At 35.3% G+C, this 19,769-nt stretch overlaps 3 protein-coding genes across 3 annotated transcripts; 1 reads left to right on the forward strand and 2 right to left on the reverse strand.

Moving 5' to 3' along the window:
* Window positions 1-372: 372 nt before the first annotated feature.
* LOC102583368 (monodehydroascorbate reductase 5, mitochondrial) lies at window positions 373-7,044 on the reverse strand. Its single transcript, XM_006343870.2, has 17 exons — window positions 6,740-7,044; window positions 6,469-6,643; window positions 6,285-6,384; window positions 5,702-5,779; window positions 5,491-5,562; window positions 5,115-5,233; window positions 4,747-4,831; window positions 4,522-4,611; window positions 3,997-4,098; window positions 3,812-3,901; window positions 3,605-3,685; window positions 2,694-2,765; window positions 2,524-2,618; window positions 2,348-2,436; window positions 2,191-2,253; window positions 1,999-2,039; window positions 373-821 (listed from the first exon to the last, which is right to left on the reverse strand). Exons 1-17 carry the CDS (start codon window positions 6,747-6,749, stop codon window positions 690-692), a joined length of 1,494 nt encoding a protein of 497 aa, XP_006343932.1. The 5' UTR covers window positions 6,750-7,044; the 3' UTR covers window positions 373-689.
* A 2,133-nt stretch (window positions 7,045-9,177) lies between these two features.
* LOC102583171 (uncharacterized) lies at window positions 9,178-10,592 on the reverse strand. Its single transcript, XM_006343957.2, has one exon. It carries the CDS (start codon window positions 10,460-10,462, stop codon window positions 9,248-9,250), a length of 1,215 nt encoding a protein of 404 aa, XP_006344019.1. The 5' UTR covers window positions 10,463-10,592; the 3' UTR covers window positions 9,178-9,247.
* Window positions 10,593-13,720: 3,128 nt separating this feature from the next.
* Window positions 13,721-19,706, forward strand: LOC102583698 (uncharacterized). Its single transcript, XM_006343871.2, has 4 exons — window positions 13,721-13,823; window positions 15,340-15,723; window positions 16,285-18,168; window positions 19,464-19,706. Exons 2-4 carry the CDS (start codon window positions 15,374-15,376, stop codon window positions 19,573-19,575), a joined length of 2,346 nt encoding a protein of 781 aa, XP_006343933.1. The 5' UTR covers window positions 13,721-13,823; window positions 15,340-15,373; the 3' UTR covers window positions 19,576-19,706.
* Window positions 19,707-19,769: the final 63 nt, after the last annotated feature.

Below are 19,769 nucleotides of genomic sequence, written 5' to 3' on the forward strand. Positions count from 1 at the left end.
ATTTCAATCTCCAAAAGGTGGTCTCAGAATTACGATTGGATCGTATAAATAAGTGGAGCATACACGATTGGCCCATAGTGGAACTTTTGGATAATATGGATTTTGGTAAAAATTTCACTTGAAAATATGTTTAGATATACGGTGTCTTTTGACTAAATCAAACTTTAGACACAGTGGTTGAAGTTACATATGACTGAAGTTCAACCGTAGTCATTTTTATCCGACTTTAGCTATCTCTATTTGAAGTCCATGCATATATGGATCAAACAAAGATGACAGAACTATAGTCATATCACATATGTACATAAACTTCAGTATCTCAAGCAAAGAAATTGAATGTCTAAACATGTAACCTTTCAGATGCACTTGGAATTAATGTGAAAAAGAGAGAACTGTACTTAATTCATTGGAACCATTGAGACACTATAATCATTTGGATTCATGTTAGAAATCCATTTTCAAGTGACATTCTTATTACAAATCTAATATCCTAACATAAACAAGTGCCCACACCCCGCTCGCTCTCATCAATTTTTCTACGATATATTATCAATCTAATACGTTGTCCTCTTTCTTTCTCTTTCAATCTTACAAGCTGCCGAAATTGCCAAATGGGTATGTCGATACCTCAATCTGGAAAATAGGTGTACTGTGCGAGAGGATGTTCTTGATGGGTGGTGAACTGGTGATCAAACTGCAGCTTCAGTCTTCAAGGAAGCTTGAGCAATTTCTAGAGCCTCTTCAACGGATGATGCATTTTGAAGTTTGGCTTTGTCAATAGAGGGCTGGCTCCGTGCAAGTTTTGGAAGCAGTTGGAATTCCTGAAACAATTCGAGAAAAGATCATTAAGATACCATAAGACAAAGACAATCCTGTTTTCACTGAATGATGAGATGATTGGGTAAGACAGTAATAGGAGAGAAATTAAGCAAAATCTTGCCTTTCTAGGTAAGGGACAAACTTACATTCATTTCTCTCCCAGAAAGAAAAGCAGAGACTAACAATACAGACGGTCTAAATGGGGAGAATATTTACAGCATATTGTTCTTTGCGCAAAAGTTCAAGAAGACCAGTTAACTTCTAGGAAACACAAGGTTGCTTGATGCACTTTTCATGCTTGCAATGCTGTTTCAGAAAGGATGGAGGGAGGCGAAATGGACTATGGTGGAGAGGCAAGTGCTTCAAACAATGCTGTGATGTCCATATGGTGGGACTGGGGATGGGGCCTTTATGTTATTATAGTATGATTTTATATATTGCTGGAGCTTAACATAGGTTCAAAGCCATCAACATGACAGATAGAAACAAGCATATATACTTGTCTATGGAGTAACAGAAACTATTTTGTTTTTCCAGAACTCCTGGCAGGTGAAACTATCAACTCTACCATTGAACTTCCCTATTTTCTCTGAGCTTCCTTCAACAATATGTGAGCACATGCATGACTACTTCCCGAGATGAAGTATTGACATTGGGTACGACTATATGTGTACCCCCAAATTCCATATACAAGAAAAGATAAGTGACAAGTCCTGTTATATGATTTAAGTAGCATCATATTAAGGAGAAAAATTGCTCACAGAATCCAAATGCATCCTAAGCTAAAAGCAGAGACAAACTCTTGTAGATGGAAGTAAGAAATATGGCTATGCTAGTTAACCGTGGCTCTTTCACAGTGTCACACAGAACCATGCATATGATACACATAGACGAGTTCACTTTGGACGACTATAAAATTTTTCATATATCTCATACTTTATAGTATATTATATAAATAATAATCACTTTCCTGGATATGAATGAACAGACTCTTCCTTGACAACTCACCTTTTCTACGTTAGGTTTTTGGAGGGATGGTTTCAAAGGTCAAGAGAGAGGGGCAAGGAAAACATTTGACGACTCATTGTAGACATTTCTGCAGCTTGCATATTTATGTACATAGACCATTACATATAGCTACTAAATTTGACATGAGAACATCCTTGGAAGAGTGCATACCTCAGGACTCCCACTTTCAAGAAGAACCCCCTTCAGCTTTCCTGAAAAGATGTATGTTTATATCACTCTTCTTTTGCCTTGTATTTATTAGTATTATCTTTTTGAAGTATAGCTCCCTAAAAAGAAAGGAATGGGGAAGAAACATAACCTACACAACCAGATACACACAAAAAGAAACAATAGAGTGCATACCAGAGTCGATCCAAAATGTTGCAACCTTTGGATCAAAATTCCCAACTTCAACAGCCTCCCCAACTGTTCATAAGATGGTACCATCAATACCAGCTATGGAATTGTTTACACAAGTAGTTGGACATTATCAAGAAAAGCAAAACAAAAATATTCTTACCATTGTCACCAAAGAATTGCCACCACACTTTCCTAGAGCTTCCTTCATATTCAAAAACCCTTGAGTAGAAGTATGGTAAATAGTCATACCTGCATTCAGGAAACAATACAAGATTTAGGAAGATTGAATGAAAAGAAGTTTATTGTTGCTTATGAACAGAACTTAAATTAACTTACGTGTGCGTGTGTGCAGTTAGCAATGATTTAATACAATGCTGCGCAGATTTACGAGCATGGTCAACATGCTCCACCCGTGCAATTCGGTTGTATATCTGCACGGTTAGCATAGTTCGTTCATTAAACAAAAATAAAATAAAAAATGTATGAAGTTAGTCAGAAGATCTAACCTTCAATGGAAATGCAGCAACATCTCCAATGGCAAAGATTCCAGGTATGCTTGTTCGGAACTGGCCGTCAACCTGAATTTTAAATATTGAGGTGTAATCATTTCTAGGAAAGATCAAGCTCTCACCTTCTGAAGGTATGTTAATAGAAAGAAGCACCATCAGATTTCTCAGTTATGCCCAGAGATAACAACACTAAAAGGATTGAAGTTACAGAAGAGTAAATATCATTTGGCATAATTAAAACATCCTCTTTTATTACTGGAACCAACTTCCTCACTGGTATTACTACAGTCCATCATTGTCAAACACCAAAAGAGCTATATTGATCAGGAGTAATATACCTATATTTATAACCTTCTCACTCTTCAATTGGAAAATTGAAGAAAACGGAAATTTCTTTTCCCTCTTTTTTTTTCCTTTACTTGAATAAGCAGAGGAAACAAACAAATTCAAAGGATTTACATGCATGTATTTGCAACAAAACAATAGTTTAAGTATGAGTTAGAGAAATTTGCTCTGAACATGAATATTTTCAACTCGTGGAACAGGAACAAAACTCTCTGCCCACCTTTGAATGTATTAGACTATGCCTTCTTTCAGATATAGTGAAGACTTCTTGTAGACCATACAATTAATGTACTTCATGGAACCATGCTAAACAGATAAAAGGAAATACATGTAAGGACATAAATCTGAATCTTAATAGAATCAACCATCTAGAGTGACATCCTGTCCAGAACTGATTAAATCGATATTTAACTTTAAGGTAAAAGATATTTTTGATTCACCTTTCCAACTTGTAGGGTATCATGAATTGGTGGAAGATCATAACCATTTTGCAATTAGGAGAGTGGTTTAGCCGTAAATTGTAACTAGATAAATCCTAGCATAGAGATAAATAGAGTGCTAACCTCTATTCCACCAACAGTTTTGTTTAAGCCAACCATGTCAAATGGACTGACAGCAGGTTTTGCTCCAATACCAATAACAACCTGCAAATTCATAAAGGATATGCAAATGACTTGAGCTTTCAACTTCTTTATCCACACAATTGTATGAGATATTCCAATCCTCGGTTATAATAAGAATTTCAAAGAACATGAAAATCGCTGTTTTACCGTGTCTGTCTCTATACTTGATCCATCTTCAAGCTTAACTGCAGTTACCCGGCCATCTGGACCAGATTCTAGATGTTTTATCTTAGCACCCTGGGAAAGGATAAAATTCAATTAGAAGCTTATAAACTAGGTTGATAAAGGAGGCATACTGACACCAGAACTAGAGTGGAAAGAGGATGGAGAACCTTGACGAATTTGACACCATTGTCTTGGTAGAGTTGTTCATACTTTTGGGCAAGAGAAGGAGTGAACAGTCTTGATAAGAGATGCTCTTCTGGGAAAATTATCTATGTTCTCAACACAGTTAGTAAAATCAGGAGTAGAGTATACTGGTACGATATTCAAATGCAGGCAAGTTTCAAACCTCAGAGGAATAAGAAAAATTGAATACTTCATTTGTAAGGTAATAAACTGATTAATATGCTTCAGTTAACTCTTTGAACAGAGGACTCATCAGACCGAGAAAGGAACATGGACTTCTTTTAACTAGTAGCAGAAAACATATATTTTGGAACTTTACATGTTATTATTCGTCATGTTATCATCAACGGGTTTTGCTTATATGGAAATTTTCCCACCAAATGTGCAATTTTGTTTTTATAAACGAAATAGCTAAACATGGTTTGTGGATTCACATTTCTTATTTATTTTTTCTCGCAAACAGCATTTCTTATTTAGCAAAGTGACGGAAAGCATTTAAGGAAACTCACAGTTGTATCAAGTTTCCAGGCTACAGCAGCTGCAGCAACTTCCATTCCTATATAGCCACCACCAACAACTACAAGCTTTTTTGCTTTCCCCTAAAATAAAACAACATAGATTAGAAATAATATCATGCATATCACCACAGAAGATCATCCATATGCAAAAGTTATGTGATGTATCTTTAAATTTTAGGAAACCGATTATAAGCATCGAAATGAGGGTGATCTTACCAGTGAGGATATTAATGAATCAGCATCCGCCACATCCCGAATATAGTGAACCCCAGGTAAATTTCCTCCGATCTTCTCAGGAAATCTGATGTCAATTAATACTAAATTATTCTGTGTTTGGTACTTTAATCAGGATTGGAGGGCATATCAGCATATGCAAATTAGAGCAATAAATTAATACAGTAAATGGAATATATGAGGTTTATTAAAGGAGAAAAAAACTTTTTCTGGTCCATCTTTTTTATTGGACCAAGGCGCAAGTGGATGAGTGCAAATTCTAATCTTTTCATCTATCAATAAGAATTCCTATTGCAAAATAAATAACAGGTTTGGATCAGAGAGCACTCTAGTATAGCAAGCATGGTTACCTGGATGCCGTACATCCGGTTGCAATAATAAGGGTGCCATACTTGAGCAGCTTTCCTGAATTTGTTGTCAGAGTTTGCTTTTCTATATCAACTCCTGTTACTGGATCTTCATACAACATCTGAAAAAAAAGGTAAACATTTATCTTCAAATAGACTTACTTGATAGTCAGAATGCTGGAGCTGAATAAAGAAATGAAAGTAAGAACAAAATGAGATCGCGTTTCCTCTCAAACTGTCCTGGAATTCCTAACTGGTAAATATATTCTCAAATCTTCAATAGATTTACCTTGCTTTCCTTTCAGTAAACCAAAGAACATCACAATTACATCACACTTGTACAAGTTGCAATGCAATTGATTAGACAAAAATGCATTACCTCTATCCCTTGTTCCTTGTACCAATCAGGCGTTTGTCTCTCACCACCAGCACCAACACAAGTATGAAAGCCCTAAAATTATACAGTTAAATGGTATTCCTCAAAAACATGCTGAATTGGCATTAACAATAATTGAGAGCTATAAAATTTGCAAATATCACACAAGAAGATGTAGACATTTTCAATACTTAAATGATCAATTAAAGCTCACCGGTAAACGTGCTGGCTTTTTGTCCAGAGGAAACAAATATGCTTTGGTCAATGCTGGACGTTCGTATGGTGCATATGGCTGCATTAGCACAAAATGGAACTTTATATTTCAAATGAAAACAACTCAAGCAAAATAACAGACCCTAAACCTAGCGTTTCAAGCATCCATTCAATTAGTTTCTTATACAGCTTCCACAATTCGAACAGCTTAAAGGACAGAACTACCTAAAAGAGTTCCACTCAACATTTCAAATAATACTCGACAAAATATCAAAAACAACTACAACACTCTCATCCCAAACTAGTTAAGTTCAACTACATAAATCCTCTATGTCTACTCCAGTCCTTGGGCCTGTTTCACTCTAGTACTCAATAATTTGTCCTGTAAGACAACTAAAGAGTTCTCTTACACTATAGATTCTCTAAATTTCACACTTATCTCTACACTAAAATACAAATCTCATCAACAACATATAAATGTACTAAAAACACAAAAACAACTCACGCCTAAATTTCTGTCAATATTTTGCTATACAATTAATCAGAGGTCGATAGTGATTATTCTACTCAAGTTGTTTAGCTACCTCTTTGGTCACAATGCATAACTTTCCATTAGCTTGTCCTTGCTCAACAAAAGTTCTAGCCGCATATCCAGCTGCATTTCCTCCTCCAACTACCACATACCTAAAATCATCCACATTTCAAATTCGCCAAATTACACACGCATCAAACATAAATACATCAAAATCAAAAGTGAAAAAAACTCACTCTCGGTTCTCATTATCAAACGAAGCAGCAGCAACGAAACTTCTCCTGAAGCTTCTAGAAGGAACCGAAACCCTTGGAATCCGATTCAAGGCAGCTGATTGAGGACACCAGAGTGAAAGACCTTGCTTAAACGACATCGTATTAGGCATAGTCGCCATTAATCTCCGAACAACAACTATAATAAATCAAACGAGAAAGCTCAGAAATTAGGATTTAGAGAGAAAATTGAAGATATTGAGGAGATGAGGAAAGAGATAAAGTTGTTAAGAACCTGAAGACATAAAAAAGGTGATCTGAAATTAATAATATAAAATTGACAAGTACTACTCTACTACTACTGTTGATTAATTATTGGTGCCCAATTGGATGCCTCTATTGCTGTTTGTTTGTTGTGGCTCTACAGATGGCCGAAACGTCGGGATGATGGCTCGTAGCCTGTAGGAAGCAGACAAGAGACGTTTACTGGGTTTTTATTATCTTTCTGCAAATTTTGCGTCAGTGTTGAAGATGGAAAACGCAGATGCAAGAACTGGCATACAAATTTGTATGAAGACAAAATGTTTATTTTTGGTTATTTTTACATGTTTTACTCGAAAATGAAAATTTTCGTTTGTACACTAAAATTGACAATAGAAAAAAATGTGTAACATCTCGTTAATTAATTATATGGATAACTACTTTTGCTATTTTTGGAATTTTTATTTTAAAATTAGTCTAATCTCTACCAACCAAATGACTTCAAATTTTGTAGAAAATCTATTAAAATTATTTGCAATGAGTCTAAGCTATATTCATTTCAAATTTCTTATAAAATCATAATAGAAATATAATAATAATATATCCAGTGAAATCTTACACAATGACGTTTGGGGAGGGTAGAGTGTATCACTACCTCTCCGAGGTAGAGAGGTTATTTCCGAAAAACTCATGGCTTATGCAAATCTAAATCGTAATTAAAAGAAGAATAGTAGTGAAAAGAAACATGACAACTAATAGCAAGTAGTGTGGAGCGTATATGCAAGGAACCATAACAAGAAGAAGAAGGTACGATCACCTAAATATATTAGAAGGTGATATTAGATACCAAAAGTGGAAGACTACATGAATAGGCTTATACTACAAAAGATATGGTGCTCTAGCCTCTATATTACCACCAAGCCAAATACATGAATAGGCTAGTAATAAACAACTATTAACTACTTATTTAACCTTCTAATCTTGTATGTGATCTCGAATATATCCTCATATCTAAGGTCATGTCCTTGATAAGTTGAAGATGTGTCATATCCAATCTAAATCATGTTTTCTCAATGTTTCTTCTGCGTACATATATATGCTCTTTGTGACCCACTATATTCAACCTCTCGCACCTTCTCATGGGGTGTCCACACATCTCATCGTCACATGCTCAAACTATCATAGTCTCTCTTCCGTCATCTTGTCCACCACCGTGGTCACTCTTACTTTGTCTTGAATATCATCATTCTTTATCTTATCGCTCTTAATATACCGACACATACATCTCAACATGTTCATGAAGAGAAGTAAAAAACTTTTGGCAAACAAAGTGGTATAGGACATACTCGCGTAAATTGAAGTTTCGTGCTGAATGATCATATTAACAAAAGGAAACTTACTTAGGTGTAACTTTCTATCTAGTTTATCAAATATGGTCAAAATATACATTATATAAACACTCGATTATATATTCGCTTTGAGTGATGAGGCGGCATATATAGTGGCTATTTCACTTCACGAAATGTTGAAAATAAGTACGACTAGAGGAATCATTTTTGAGTAGATCTGCAAAAAGTCTACAACAGAATTCAAATCTCAATTAGTTGGGATTAGTTATTTGAATTCTTTGCGTACATTCCGTTAAATTTAAGTTCATTTAAAATTTGTTAAAACAAAATGTTTTTAGGTTGGTTGTGAATGTCTTTAGGTTGATATGCTAGTCAGAGTCTTACCATCAAAGAATGAAGTAACATGATTGAAATCTCTCCACCCTTACTTATAAGTCATAGGGCTCGAACACTAGTAGTGAGAATGGAGAACTTTTGAGCATAGAGTCTTTTGATCCTTAAAATGTCTACTCGATGGATACGATTCAAATTAATCAAGTCATTGAACTTAGAATACAGAATAATTAAAACCAATTGGAAAATCTCAATCACCACACAATCTTTGAGACAAAGAAATACTTGTACTATAGAAACTCAATCTATACTGTTTGCAACAAGTTTTAAAGTGACGGAAAATAAGTTACAATCACACAAATAAAATCTGAAGAAATATGAATATTTTATTGATAATAATGTTCCTCCCTTAATTCTACTCTCCTAAGGGCTGTTAGTGGTGTATTTCTCGAACTAGAATGATTTAGATTTGACCTATATATGAATATTCCATGACCTTTGTGGAATATTCGAGATGACTTTTCAAGGGAATATAGTACCATTTATATAGGCATGAACTAGGGTTTAGGATTTAGCTTCCAAGAATCCTAATTGAAATTGAACACATCTTATAAAGTCCTAACTAGAATTGAACACGTGTCCAACAAAATTTCAATGTGTAGAGATACATGCATTGCAAAACCAATCAATCTACAATTCATTTCTCTTTTACATAATGAAACTAACAAAAACTTGAATTATAGTAGTTAATTATTACAAAAACTAGTCAGCTTTTTTGTGAACAGAAATTTTAAAAACCAAGATAAACTAATCCTTAATATTGGAAATAGTAAAAAAAAAATTGAAATCTTTTGTTAAAATCAATAAAGTACTGGTGTTGACATTTTACCAATTTGATCAAGAACCTCAAGAACTTCACCTCTGCTCCTCACAATCCTATGAAACACTTCTCTAATTTGTTGTTGCAATGGCGCTAATCCCTCCTCCATTTTCAGGCATATCTCCGCCATCTCTGCCACCTGTGCAGCCACTTCCTCCACCTTCTCCTCCTCCGCCGGAAACTGAAAATTCTCTGCAAAATCAACCAAGTTCTGTGCAACTTTCTCCATTTTCTGCAGCTCATCCAACACACCAGTTGTCCCTTTTTTCTCCTTTTTCTTCCATTCCTCAGCAATTTTATCCTGCAGTGAAATTAATGACTGTCCCCAATTCAAATTCCTCATCATTGGGAAATGTGTCAGCAGTCCCGTACGTTCCTGACACGGAATTGCTGACACCAATCCCCACATCACAAACACGAAAATCGTGCTCATGATGTAAATTGGCAGGGCGAGTCCAGTGGACTCACCTCCACGTGGCGCCACCAGAGTGGACGCCATAGCCTGAACCTGTTTCGAAGCCGACCACGACTTCGCAACAGGCCACGACATTGAACGAAAAGTACCATTAGTTCTATCTTTATTATTAGCATTATTTCCAGCTCCGCCACTACGTCGTCCGAACGACCACGTTCGTTCGGCGACTTTAGCGTGATAATTATTCTCTTTATCATCCAGCATCATCGACGTAAGCAACGTGTTCAACGCCTTTTTCGCTCGCCTTACTTGTCCATCTCCCATTGGATTTTGCTCTAACGCCATAACGGCTGTTAGAGCTAACTTTTGCCAGTGACGCACAAGTTCTAACCCGTGCGTCACTGCATTACAAATATCAAGAGATTTAATCGAACGATCTAGAATATCAGGGACAAGACGATCCAATGGAGGTTTCGAAAACTGAACAGGATCGCGTCCGATTAGAACAAGTGCTTTAAATTCAGCCTCACAACAGAGGAAAACATCGAGCAATTTACGATACCATGAAATCGAGAAAAGTGGTGATTGATCCTTCGCAGGGGAATCAGTTGTGGTTGACGAATCATTTGGTAATAGATCAGCAAAACGTTCAGCTACGTGTTTCTGAAAAAGTTCGAGGTCTTCTTGGTCTTGTTCATGATTGTTTTCCATATTCGAAACTTGATTCCGACGGATACTTATCCGATTGAGGAATGATCCTTGATTATCCGTTACTGGCATGATGATTTCCGGCTAGATTTTCAGCTACGATTATTTTATTTTTTTTGGAATTGATTGGGAATTTTATTTTTTTCATACAAGAAATGGTGTGAAAAATGGAAATTAATATAAAAGGAGTTGAAAAATTGGATGGTTGTGGCCATTTCTTGTTGTCGGATGTGAAGACCGTTTCTTGCTGACTTGGTAGTTTATTCTATCCACTGAAATGTTCGTTACCTTCCTTGATGATTTTCGAGTTGTACACTTTAACCCTTCAACAATTCAAATTTGTGTTGGATTAATCGAAATCACTCACTTTGTTTTGGTTTTGCTTGTATTTTTCAATCTACGTATAACTAATTCCTACATAACTTTTCTGTTAATCAAACGACTTGTATGTATGATCATTTGATCTTGCATTAACCACTTGTCATTGTCATTTCCTTAAGAGATTGTTTGAGATATTTCACGACCTTAGTGTCCGCGTCTACAACAAGTTGAACAGTTCAAAGTGATTCAGCTGCCAGAGAAACCAGAAGAGGGCTGCACAGAAGAAGGCAGAGCAGGAACTTTCATTATTTGGCCATGTTCGAAACTGTGATGAGTAACATTGCTGGTTCATCTTCACTACATAGAAGTTTTTTTTCTGTAAATCGAAATTCAAATGTTCTCTGTACAATGATGCCTTAATATGGTAAGGATTGTTGGGTAATGTCAATTTCCTGCCTATGAGCTATGTTGCGTCTCTGCTATTAGCTATAACTTTTGACATGATAGTAATTGGTAAGCGCTTGATCTTTAGCAGGGATCTTATAAAACCTTTGTGCAATGAACTCATATTGTATTCAAATGGATAATTGGAATTACACGTACAATTATAAGAGTTCATCATTCTCAAACTAGTAACCAATCCTTCCAAAGGAAGAAGTAGAAATAAAAAGGAAGAATGGTGGGAGGTTCGAGATTAACCTAAGAAACTAAGAAATAAGAGACAAGTTCATAGCATAACCCTAATTGAGTATTTCCCTCTTATATATATAGGAATCTTCCTAGGGTCCCAAATGTAATTTGACATCTTCTCACATAGGTCCTCCAGCTAAGTTATATTCATAACAAAATACACACAAAGAAAATTGAAAGAGATTCAACATCTATTATATATACGTAGAAATGATACTAAATGATACAATCAAAAATAGGTTATTCAGAGAAAACATAAGAATATTAAATCTAGAAGATGGATATAGATATAATACTTAATTATATTTACTATATTTTCCCTTGTGTAGATATGGCTAATACATAGGTATGTTAATTTTTTTTAGTTCTTTGTAATTGTACAGTGTTGTATGGAGATTAATACAATATTTTTTTCACCAAAGAAGTATGAGTGACCCTTTGCCTCTTGTAATTGATATATCTATGTTAAAGATATTGATGCTCCCTCACGGTTCAAATCATGGGTTCACTTCTGTCTACCTCTGACTATTATTGAACTAATACTTTTAGTTTGTAATAGTAATTATGTTGAAAACAATTCAGAACAACCAAGGGGGTACCAATTCTGAATTAGCTTGTAATTTTATCATATTATTATCTAGTAAGAGGAAATTGAACACGCAACAGATCAATAACATGTCTCTTTGACTCTTTTTTTTAGCTTGGGCATGAGTTATAGGTTGTAAATAACAAGTACATATTTGTTCATGATAATGAGAGAAAAGTTGTAATTGTTCTTTCAAAATTATACATTTTGGGTCCGTGCTATGCATGATCATTCTATATGTAGTATAAAATAAATTATAAACGTTAGAGATATTCTTTTACCTTTTTCTCGTTTCTAAATTCAAGATAAATCTTTTGCTCTTTCTTCATTCACTCCCTTCTCTCTATTGGTATCTATGAATTAAAAAAATGTAATATTTGGATTGCGATGGTGTATACATTCTTCATTTTCTATTTAAATCCTATATTAAATAATTGTAAACATAGAGTTATAAACATAGATTTATAGACAGAGTTTTCTAAAAAAAAGAAGGCTTAGAAAAGGAAAAAAGAAGAAGAAATCATTGGTCAATTTGGGGAAATATATCATCTATAACTTAAGATGAATTGAATTTGAGGAGAATAAAATGGGAAATATTAATAAATGGATAATCAACTTAAACTAATTTCATGAATCAGATTTTCATGAGCTATTTTGTCAATCCTAACTATAACTTTTGTATTTTACCTATCTACTTTACAATACCTTTTTAATTATAGAAAACGGTTGAAGTTTATCACACGAAAAAAAATAATGAAAGAAAATAAATTGATACATACGACTTATATATGAATTAATCACGTGATAAGCTATTTTTTCATATTTTGATGACTCAAACTCCAAACTTCTATTGAAGGACCGTTTGACCCTAAGAATATTTGAAAAAAATTTAGAAAAACTTGGGGAGTGGTGTTTGGTTATATAACTTGGCAAATATATTTGCCAAGTATCCTAAGTTCTCAAATACTAGAAAAAAAACTAGTATTTGGGTCAAGTTCTAATATTTAGAAATTTTAAAAATTACCCCAAACTTTTATATTTTATAAAAAATACCCATTATTTATTAATTTCAACTAATATTTGTTACTACCTCTTCCAGAAAAGTTCAAATTCTAATTTGAATGACAAAATTGAAAAAAAGAACAATTTGTTTTTAATGGTTAGAATTATAACCGAATCAATGACAAGTTTGAATATGCGATTAATGTATTGTCTTGTCTATATTGTTATTTTGTTGTTGATGATTATCATCAATTATGCTATAAAGTTATTTTTTAACAGAATATGTTCACTATAAATAGATAATACAAATTTATGGATATTTTTAATAGTTTTTAGAACTTATGGGTATAAATCACATTTTTTGAAATAGTCAAACATTCTTGGAAAAACTTGAGGCCAAACACATGGTGTAATTTGACCAAAAACTTGGTCCAAATATTATTTGCCAAAAATATTTGAGAACTTGGGGCCAAACGCTAGCTAAAAATAAAGTAATTTCAACTCAGATATTTTTCACACAATTTTTCAACAATTTGACCATATAAATAATAATAAAAAGTAATTAATTATTTTATTTCCTTAAAAAAAAAATGACAAATCTAATTCCAAAAATATGGGGGAGTTTTGACATTTTAGGACAAATTTTAGGGGTAAAGTTGTCATTGAATGAATTAGGGTTAATTACGTTCACCTCCTCCAATTGCTTAAGTACATCCGATTTTAGAGCCACAAAGTTGAATCTTTCCCATCACAAGCCCTCCCTCTTTCTCTCTTCTTTCACTTTGCCCTAATTTCTTCAAAACTTTGCAGCAATTTTTCATCATCATCAGACAGGTACTAAGAATATTCACTTTTTTTCCTCAATTGCCCCAAAGATTTTGTTTTTAATAAAATTGTACATTGTCCACCTTATGAATTTTCTTGAATTCTGTTTCGACAGGTACGAGGTTTTTGAAAAACCATGTGTTTTTTGTCTTCTCTTCTCTTTTACTAGTGTCTCTCTCTTGTTTTAGGCTTTTACGTGTTTTTACCTTCGTGGGTGTTCTTTATTTATTGATTTTTTTTTGTCTTTTGATTATGGTTTTGCTTTAAATTTTCATTATTTACTGATGTCTGTGATAAAGATTTGATCTTTTTTGTTGAATTGGGAATGTAGGTTGATTTTTGTGGTCCGTTTGAACTCATTGTTTATTTGTTGCTGTGTTTGCTTGCTCATAACTATTTTGATTTGATGCACTTGTGCCGATGGTCCTTAGAAATAGCATCTCTACCTTTACGAGGTAGGATAAGGTCTGCGTATGCGCTATTCTCCCCACACCTCACTTGTCGGATTACATTGGTTACCTTGTTGTTGTTGTTGTTCTTGTATTTGAACTTATTGTTTCTTCATTGGTGTATTTACTTGTACATAATTATTTTGATTTGATGCACTTGAGCATAGGGTGTTTCGGAAATAGCTTCTCTACCTTTATGAGGTAGGGGTAAGGTGTGCATGTGCGCTATCCTCCCCACACCTCACTTGTCGGATTACATTGGTTGCCTTGTTGTTGTATTTTAACTTATTGTTAAAGATGATTCTTATTGTTAAAACTTTTTGTTTTAACTGTGTTTTTCTTGTTCTTGTCGCTAGCTTTATAACTGTGGTAAAGATTTGAGCTTTTTTATTGAATTGAGGATGTAGGTTGATTTTTCATGGCCCATTTGATCTTATTGTTACAGTCTTAGATGATTCATACATTTGTTTTAACTGTATTTGTCTTTTTCTTGTTCCTAGCTTTATAACTGCGGTAAAGATTTGAGCTTTTTTATTGAATTGAGAATGTAGGTTGATTTTTAATGGTCCGTTTGAACTTAATGTTACAGTCTTATGGATGATTCATACAGTCAACGCTATTTCTTTTGTTGTTTTAAATCTCTTGTTTTTTCTCTTCTTGTTGCTAGCTTTAAAAGTTTTCATTGTTTAATTATGCATGTAGTAAAGATTTGAGCTTTTTTTTAATTGAATTGGGAATGTAGGTTGAATCATGCTGCTTATACTTCACTTACCCTCTTAGTTCTATATTCTCTTTTTCAAACTACTTGAAAATGCGTATTTTAAACCAAGGGTCTATTGGAAACAACCTCTATATCTCTACAAGATAGGGGTAAGGTCTGCGTATACTCCATGCTCCCTAGACCCCACTTGTGGGATTACATTGGTATGTTGTTGTGTTGAATTGAATTGGGAATGTAGGTTAATTTTCACGGTCCATTTAAACTTTTGTTAAAAATGATTTCACATAGACAACACCAATTTTGTTTGTTGTAATTAAAGTCTTCCTTTTTTTTTTTTTCTTTCCCTCTTTTGCAGTTTTTGAATTGGTTGAGGATTTTATGTCCTTGTGATGGCTTCCAAGAAGATAATTGCAATATGTCAATCTGGAGGAGAGTTTGTGACAAACAATGAGGATGGTTTTTTGACATATATAGGTGGAGAGGCTTATGCTTTGGACATCAATGACCAGACAATTTTGGCTGAATTTAAGAAAGAAGTAGCAGAGAACTTTCAGCGTGGCATTGAAGGAATGACTGTAAAATATTTTCTTCCTGGGAATAAGAAAACTCTCATCACTATTTCTAAAGATAAGGACCTCAAGCGTATGATGAATTTTATCAAGGATTCTGACCAAGTTGAGATCTTCATAATTTATGATGAAGCTGTTGTGAAAAATGTACCCAATGTCTCTGCTAGTAGGTACTTACTTTTCTTCAATTTTAGTTTAGTTTGTTTATTTGTTGTTTCACTCACATGATAGTTTGTTTATTTTATTGTTTCACTCACATGACATGGACAAACAGGTCTAAGTGAACTGCTACGTATGTTGAGAATTGATATAGTTGGCCGGCTCAACTTGGGATTTAGGTGTAATAGTTGTTGTACGCAGTGGCGGAGCCAGAAATTTTAACAAGGGGATATATAAAGAGCCCAACTTGCACACTGAGTTAATATATAATTAACTATCAAGGGATACAACAATTCACATATATACCAAGAAGTTTGTTTTTACCCTATTTTTATGGTGTAATTTTCTAACAGAGGAAGTTTGAACACACTTAGCTTGCACTTAGATGGCATGGACCTTAATGATTGTTTGTATCTTAGCCTGACAAGTTTCTATTAGCTCTTTTGGTAGTGTTTCCTACACAATTTGCTCCAAGTGCTTTATCATACTGATTCTTCTAGATGTGAATGAGTTTGAAAGATATGCTATCTCTTATTGGATTCTTAAATGTTAATTACTTGCTTGCTATGCAGGTCAACAACTGCGTCAGAGGCAGCTCTTACTCCTGCTACCCCTGTGGATATGATTCATTGTGATGATCTGCTTGGTGTTGATGCTTCCATTGATACTACTCCCCTGTGTACGTATCCAGGAAGCAATGATGAGAATAATGAGAAGCAACGCAGAGCAGCTACGCAATGGGAGAACACAATAACGGACGTGGGTCAAAGGTTCAGTAGTTTTGCTGAATTCCGTGAAGCTCTGCATAAATACTCAATTGCCCATGGATTCACTTATAGGTATAAGAAAAATGATAGTCGCAGGGTAACTGCTAAATGCAAGGTTGAAGGATGTTCTTGGTGCATATATGCATCAAGGTTGCCTACCACTCAGCTAATATGTATCAAGAAAATGAATGCAAAGCATACATGTGACGGAGCTGCTGTTAAAGCTGCATACCGGTCAACAAGGGGATGGATGGGAAGTATTATAAAGGAAAAGTTGAAGGTTGCTCCAAACTACAAGCCCAAGGATATAGCAAAAGATATTGAGCGTGAATATGGCATTCAGTTGAACTATTCTCAGGCAAGACGTGCAAAAGAGAAGGCACGAGAGCAGCTTCAAGGTTCATTCAAAGAGGCGTACAGTCAGTTACCTTTATTCTGTGAGAAAATTAGAGAAACTAATCCTGGTAGTGTTGCTACAATTGCCACTAAGGAGGACTCAAGTTTCCATCGCTTGTTTATTGCATTTCATGCCTCAATATCTGGTTTCCAACAAGGTTGCCGGCCTCTTCTTTTCCTGGACAGCACTCTTCTCTATGCGAAGTATCAAGGTACTCTTTTGGCTGCCATAGGTATAGATGGGAATGATGGCGTTTTCCCAGTAGCCTTTGCAGTTGTAGATGAGGAGACCAATGACAACTGGCAGTGGTTTCTTTCAGAACTAAAATCTGCTGTCGCAACGTCCTGTCCAATAACTTTTGTTTCTGATTTCCAAAGAGGGATAAGAGAGTCTTTGCAAAATGTCTTTGGTGAAGAGTGCTACCACGGCTATTGTCTGCATTATCTTGCAGAGAAACTAAATAATGATTTAAAAGGGCAGTTTTCACATGAAGCCAGACGCCTTATGATCCAAGATTTATGTGCTGCTGCTTTTGCCCCAAAGCTTGAGTCATTTGAGCGCTGTGTTGAGAATATAAAAGCTATCTCACCTGAAGTTTACAATTGGGTCTCTAGAAGTGAGCCTGAACACTGGGCAAATGCCTTTTTTGGTGGGGCAAGGTATGGCCACTTGATGTCCAACTTTGGGAAGCTTTTCCATGATTGGGTAGCGGAGTTGAATGAGCTGCCAATAACTCAAATGGTCGATGGGTTACGAGGTAAAGTAATGGAATTGATTTATGCTAGGCGTGTTGAATCCAGTCAGTGGGTTACTACATTGACACCTTTGATGGAACAGAAACTTCAAATTGATGCATCAAAAGCGAGGTCACTTCATCCATTACCCTCACATGGCAGCACTTTTGAAGTTCGTGGTGAATCTGTCGAAGTAGTTGATATTGATCAATGGGATTGTAGTTGCAAAGAGTGGCAGCTTAATGGATTGCCTTGTTGCCATACTATTGCTGTTTCTGAATACCTAGGAAGGAGCCCCTATGATCTTTGCTCCCGATACTTCTCAACTGAGAGTTACCATGCAACATATGCTGAATCAATTAACCCCATACCTCATCTGGAAAAACCAATTAAAGGTGAACCAGATATGGAGCATATGGTCATAGTTGTTACACCTCCACCAACAAAACGTCCACCTGGTCGACCAAAGATGAAAAAGGCAGACACTTTTGACATAGTCAAACGTCAGATGCAGTGCAGCAAGTGTAAGGGCCTAGGCCACAATAAGAAGACGTGCGGGTAGGTGCTCTCAACTCATCTCTGGCCAATGAACTGAAAATCATGCTTCTTTCAGTTAGTTCAATATATTTGAAAGTATGACTTGTCTTACTTTCAGATCATTCATATCCTCTCTTGTATTCACATATTTTTGCTTCATTTCACCCCCTTGATTTTCCCTTTTTGCGGGTCCTACAACACTCTATTTTCCTCCCAAATATTTATTAGATAGCTTTGGACTCTGAAAGTGTTGCCTATCATACTATAGAAACACCCGAGAGCGTAGATAATTTAATACATTCTCATAAATGAGCAGCACTTCAGTAATAAACATATAGGCATCTCTCATACTGACATAAAACCGTTCTTTTCCTTTGGAAAGACTTGTTGGTGGGCGAGTAGGTTGTTATTGTCTTATCTTGGGATTTAGTAGGGTGGAACTTTTTCTTTGTTAGCCTTACGGATAATTTATTCATTAGCTTATTAGCTGGAAAAGGTTGCCTAAAGGGTTGTGGCTACCTCTATCCAGGGGTGGATCTAGAGGCCAGCTTACGTGTTCACGTGAACCCAGTAGCTTCTTTAAAATTTTGACTGTCAACCCAATTATTATTGTAGTATTAACTGGCGATTACATTAATTATTATTCATGAAATGAGAGGATTGTTAAATATCTGAATCACCACCAAATCCTGGAACTTCCATATGGTGAAACTGTTCCCTTAGTATCTCTGATAACACCACCCTGTCTTAAAAAAGAAGGGCAGCCCGGTGCACTAAGCTCCCTCTTTACACGGGTCCGGGGAAGGACCGTATCACAAGGATCTATTTTACGCAGCCTTACCCTACATTTCTGCAAAAGGGTGTTTCCACAGCTTGAACCTGTGACAAGGCAACAACTTTACTTGTAATGCTAAGACTCCCCTTCAACTCCACCCTGTCTTGATTTGTAATTACACTGAAAGTTAAAAATTCCGCTATGGCACTTCACAGCATCTCTTTTGAGTCTTGAGGGTTGCAATTCACTGGTAAGTCCCTATGAGACATCAAATTTTCTACTGCATTTTTCTAAAGTTAGACGAAGAACTGCAGCATCCCATAACTGACTTTTTTTGTTTTGTTTGTGAAGCATAAATAACTTCTTCTTTTGTCAAAACAACAATAACGCCTTAGTCCCAAACAAGTTGTGGTTTACTTGTACGAATCCTCACTGCTTCATTTAAGCTCAATTGTGTCAAATTTTTTTCTCTTGATATCTGTTTTATATTTGTTTACGCTGTCTATTACTGAATTATACTCTTTTGTCATGTGTGGAACAGGAAGGTGAATAATATTGATGAACAAGATCCTCTACTTCTCAATGGCTTGATAACAGTAGAACTTGAAGAAACTGCAGTATCCATGGAATTGGAATCTTCCCTTCCAATGTAGTTAACAACTCATATATTTAGATACATTTCATAGATACAACATATCATTTAGCACAAGAGTTGATAGAAAGTGCTGACCTTTTTTGTTAGTCAGACTTTTTTTTTTGTTTATAAAGTTGTGCTTTAATTTGTTAATTTAATCATAGTTTTGGTCCTATGCCCCCCCCCCCCCCCCACCCCCTCCTCTCTCTTCCA

Source organism: Solanum tuberosum, unplaced genomic scaffold, assembly GCF_000226075.1.
Source record: "Solanum tuberosum cultivar DM 1-3 516 R44 unplaced genomic scaffold, SolTub_3.0 scf00048, whole genome shotgun sequence".
Lineage (NCBI taxonomy): Eukaryota > Viridiplantae > Streptophyta > Magnoliopsida > Solanales > Solanaceae > Solanum > Solanum tuberosum.

Coding starts and splice junctions, on each gene's coding strand:
- LOC102583698 (XM_006343871.2), top strand. CDS start 15,374: ATGGCTTCCAAGAAGATAATTGCAATATGTCAATCTGGAGGAGAGTTT. Junction 15,724..16,284: donor CCCAATGTCTCTGCTAGTAG/GTACTTACTTTT, acceptor CTTGCTATGCAG/GTCAACAACTGCGTCAGAGG. Junction 18,169..19,463: donor CACAATAAGAAGACGTGCGG/GTAGGTGCTCTC, acceptor TGTGTGGAACAG/GAAGGTGAATAATATTGATG.
- LOC102583368 (XM_006343870.2), bottom strand. Junction 3,902..3,996: donor ATGGTGTCAAATTCGTCAAG/GTTCTCCATCCT, acceptor ATCCTTTCCCAG/GGTGCTAAGATAAAACATCT. Junction 2,619..2,693: donor TTGCTGCATTTCCATTGAAG/GTTAGATCTTCT, acceptor CTAACCGTGCAG/ATATACAACCGAATTGCACG.
- LOC102583171 (XM_006343957.2), bottom strand. CDS start 10,462: ATGCCAGTAACGGATAATCAAGGATCATTCCTCAATCGGATAAGTATC.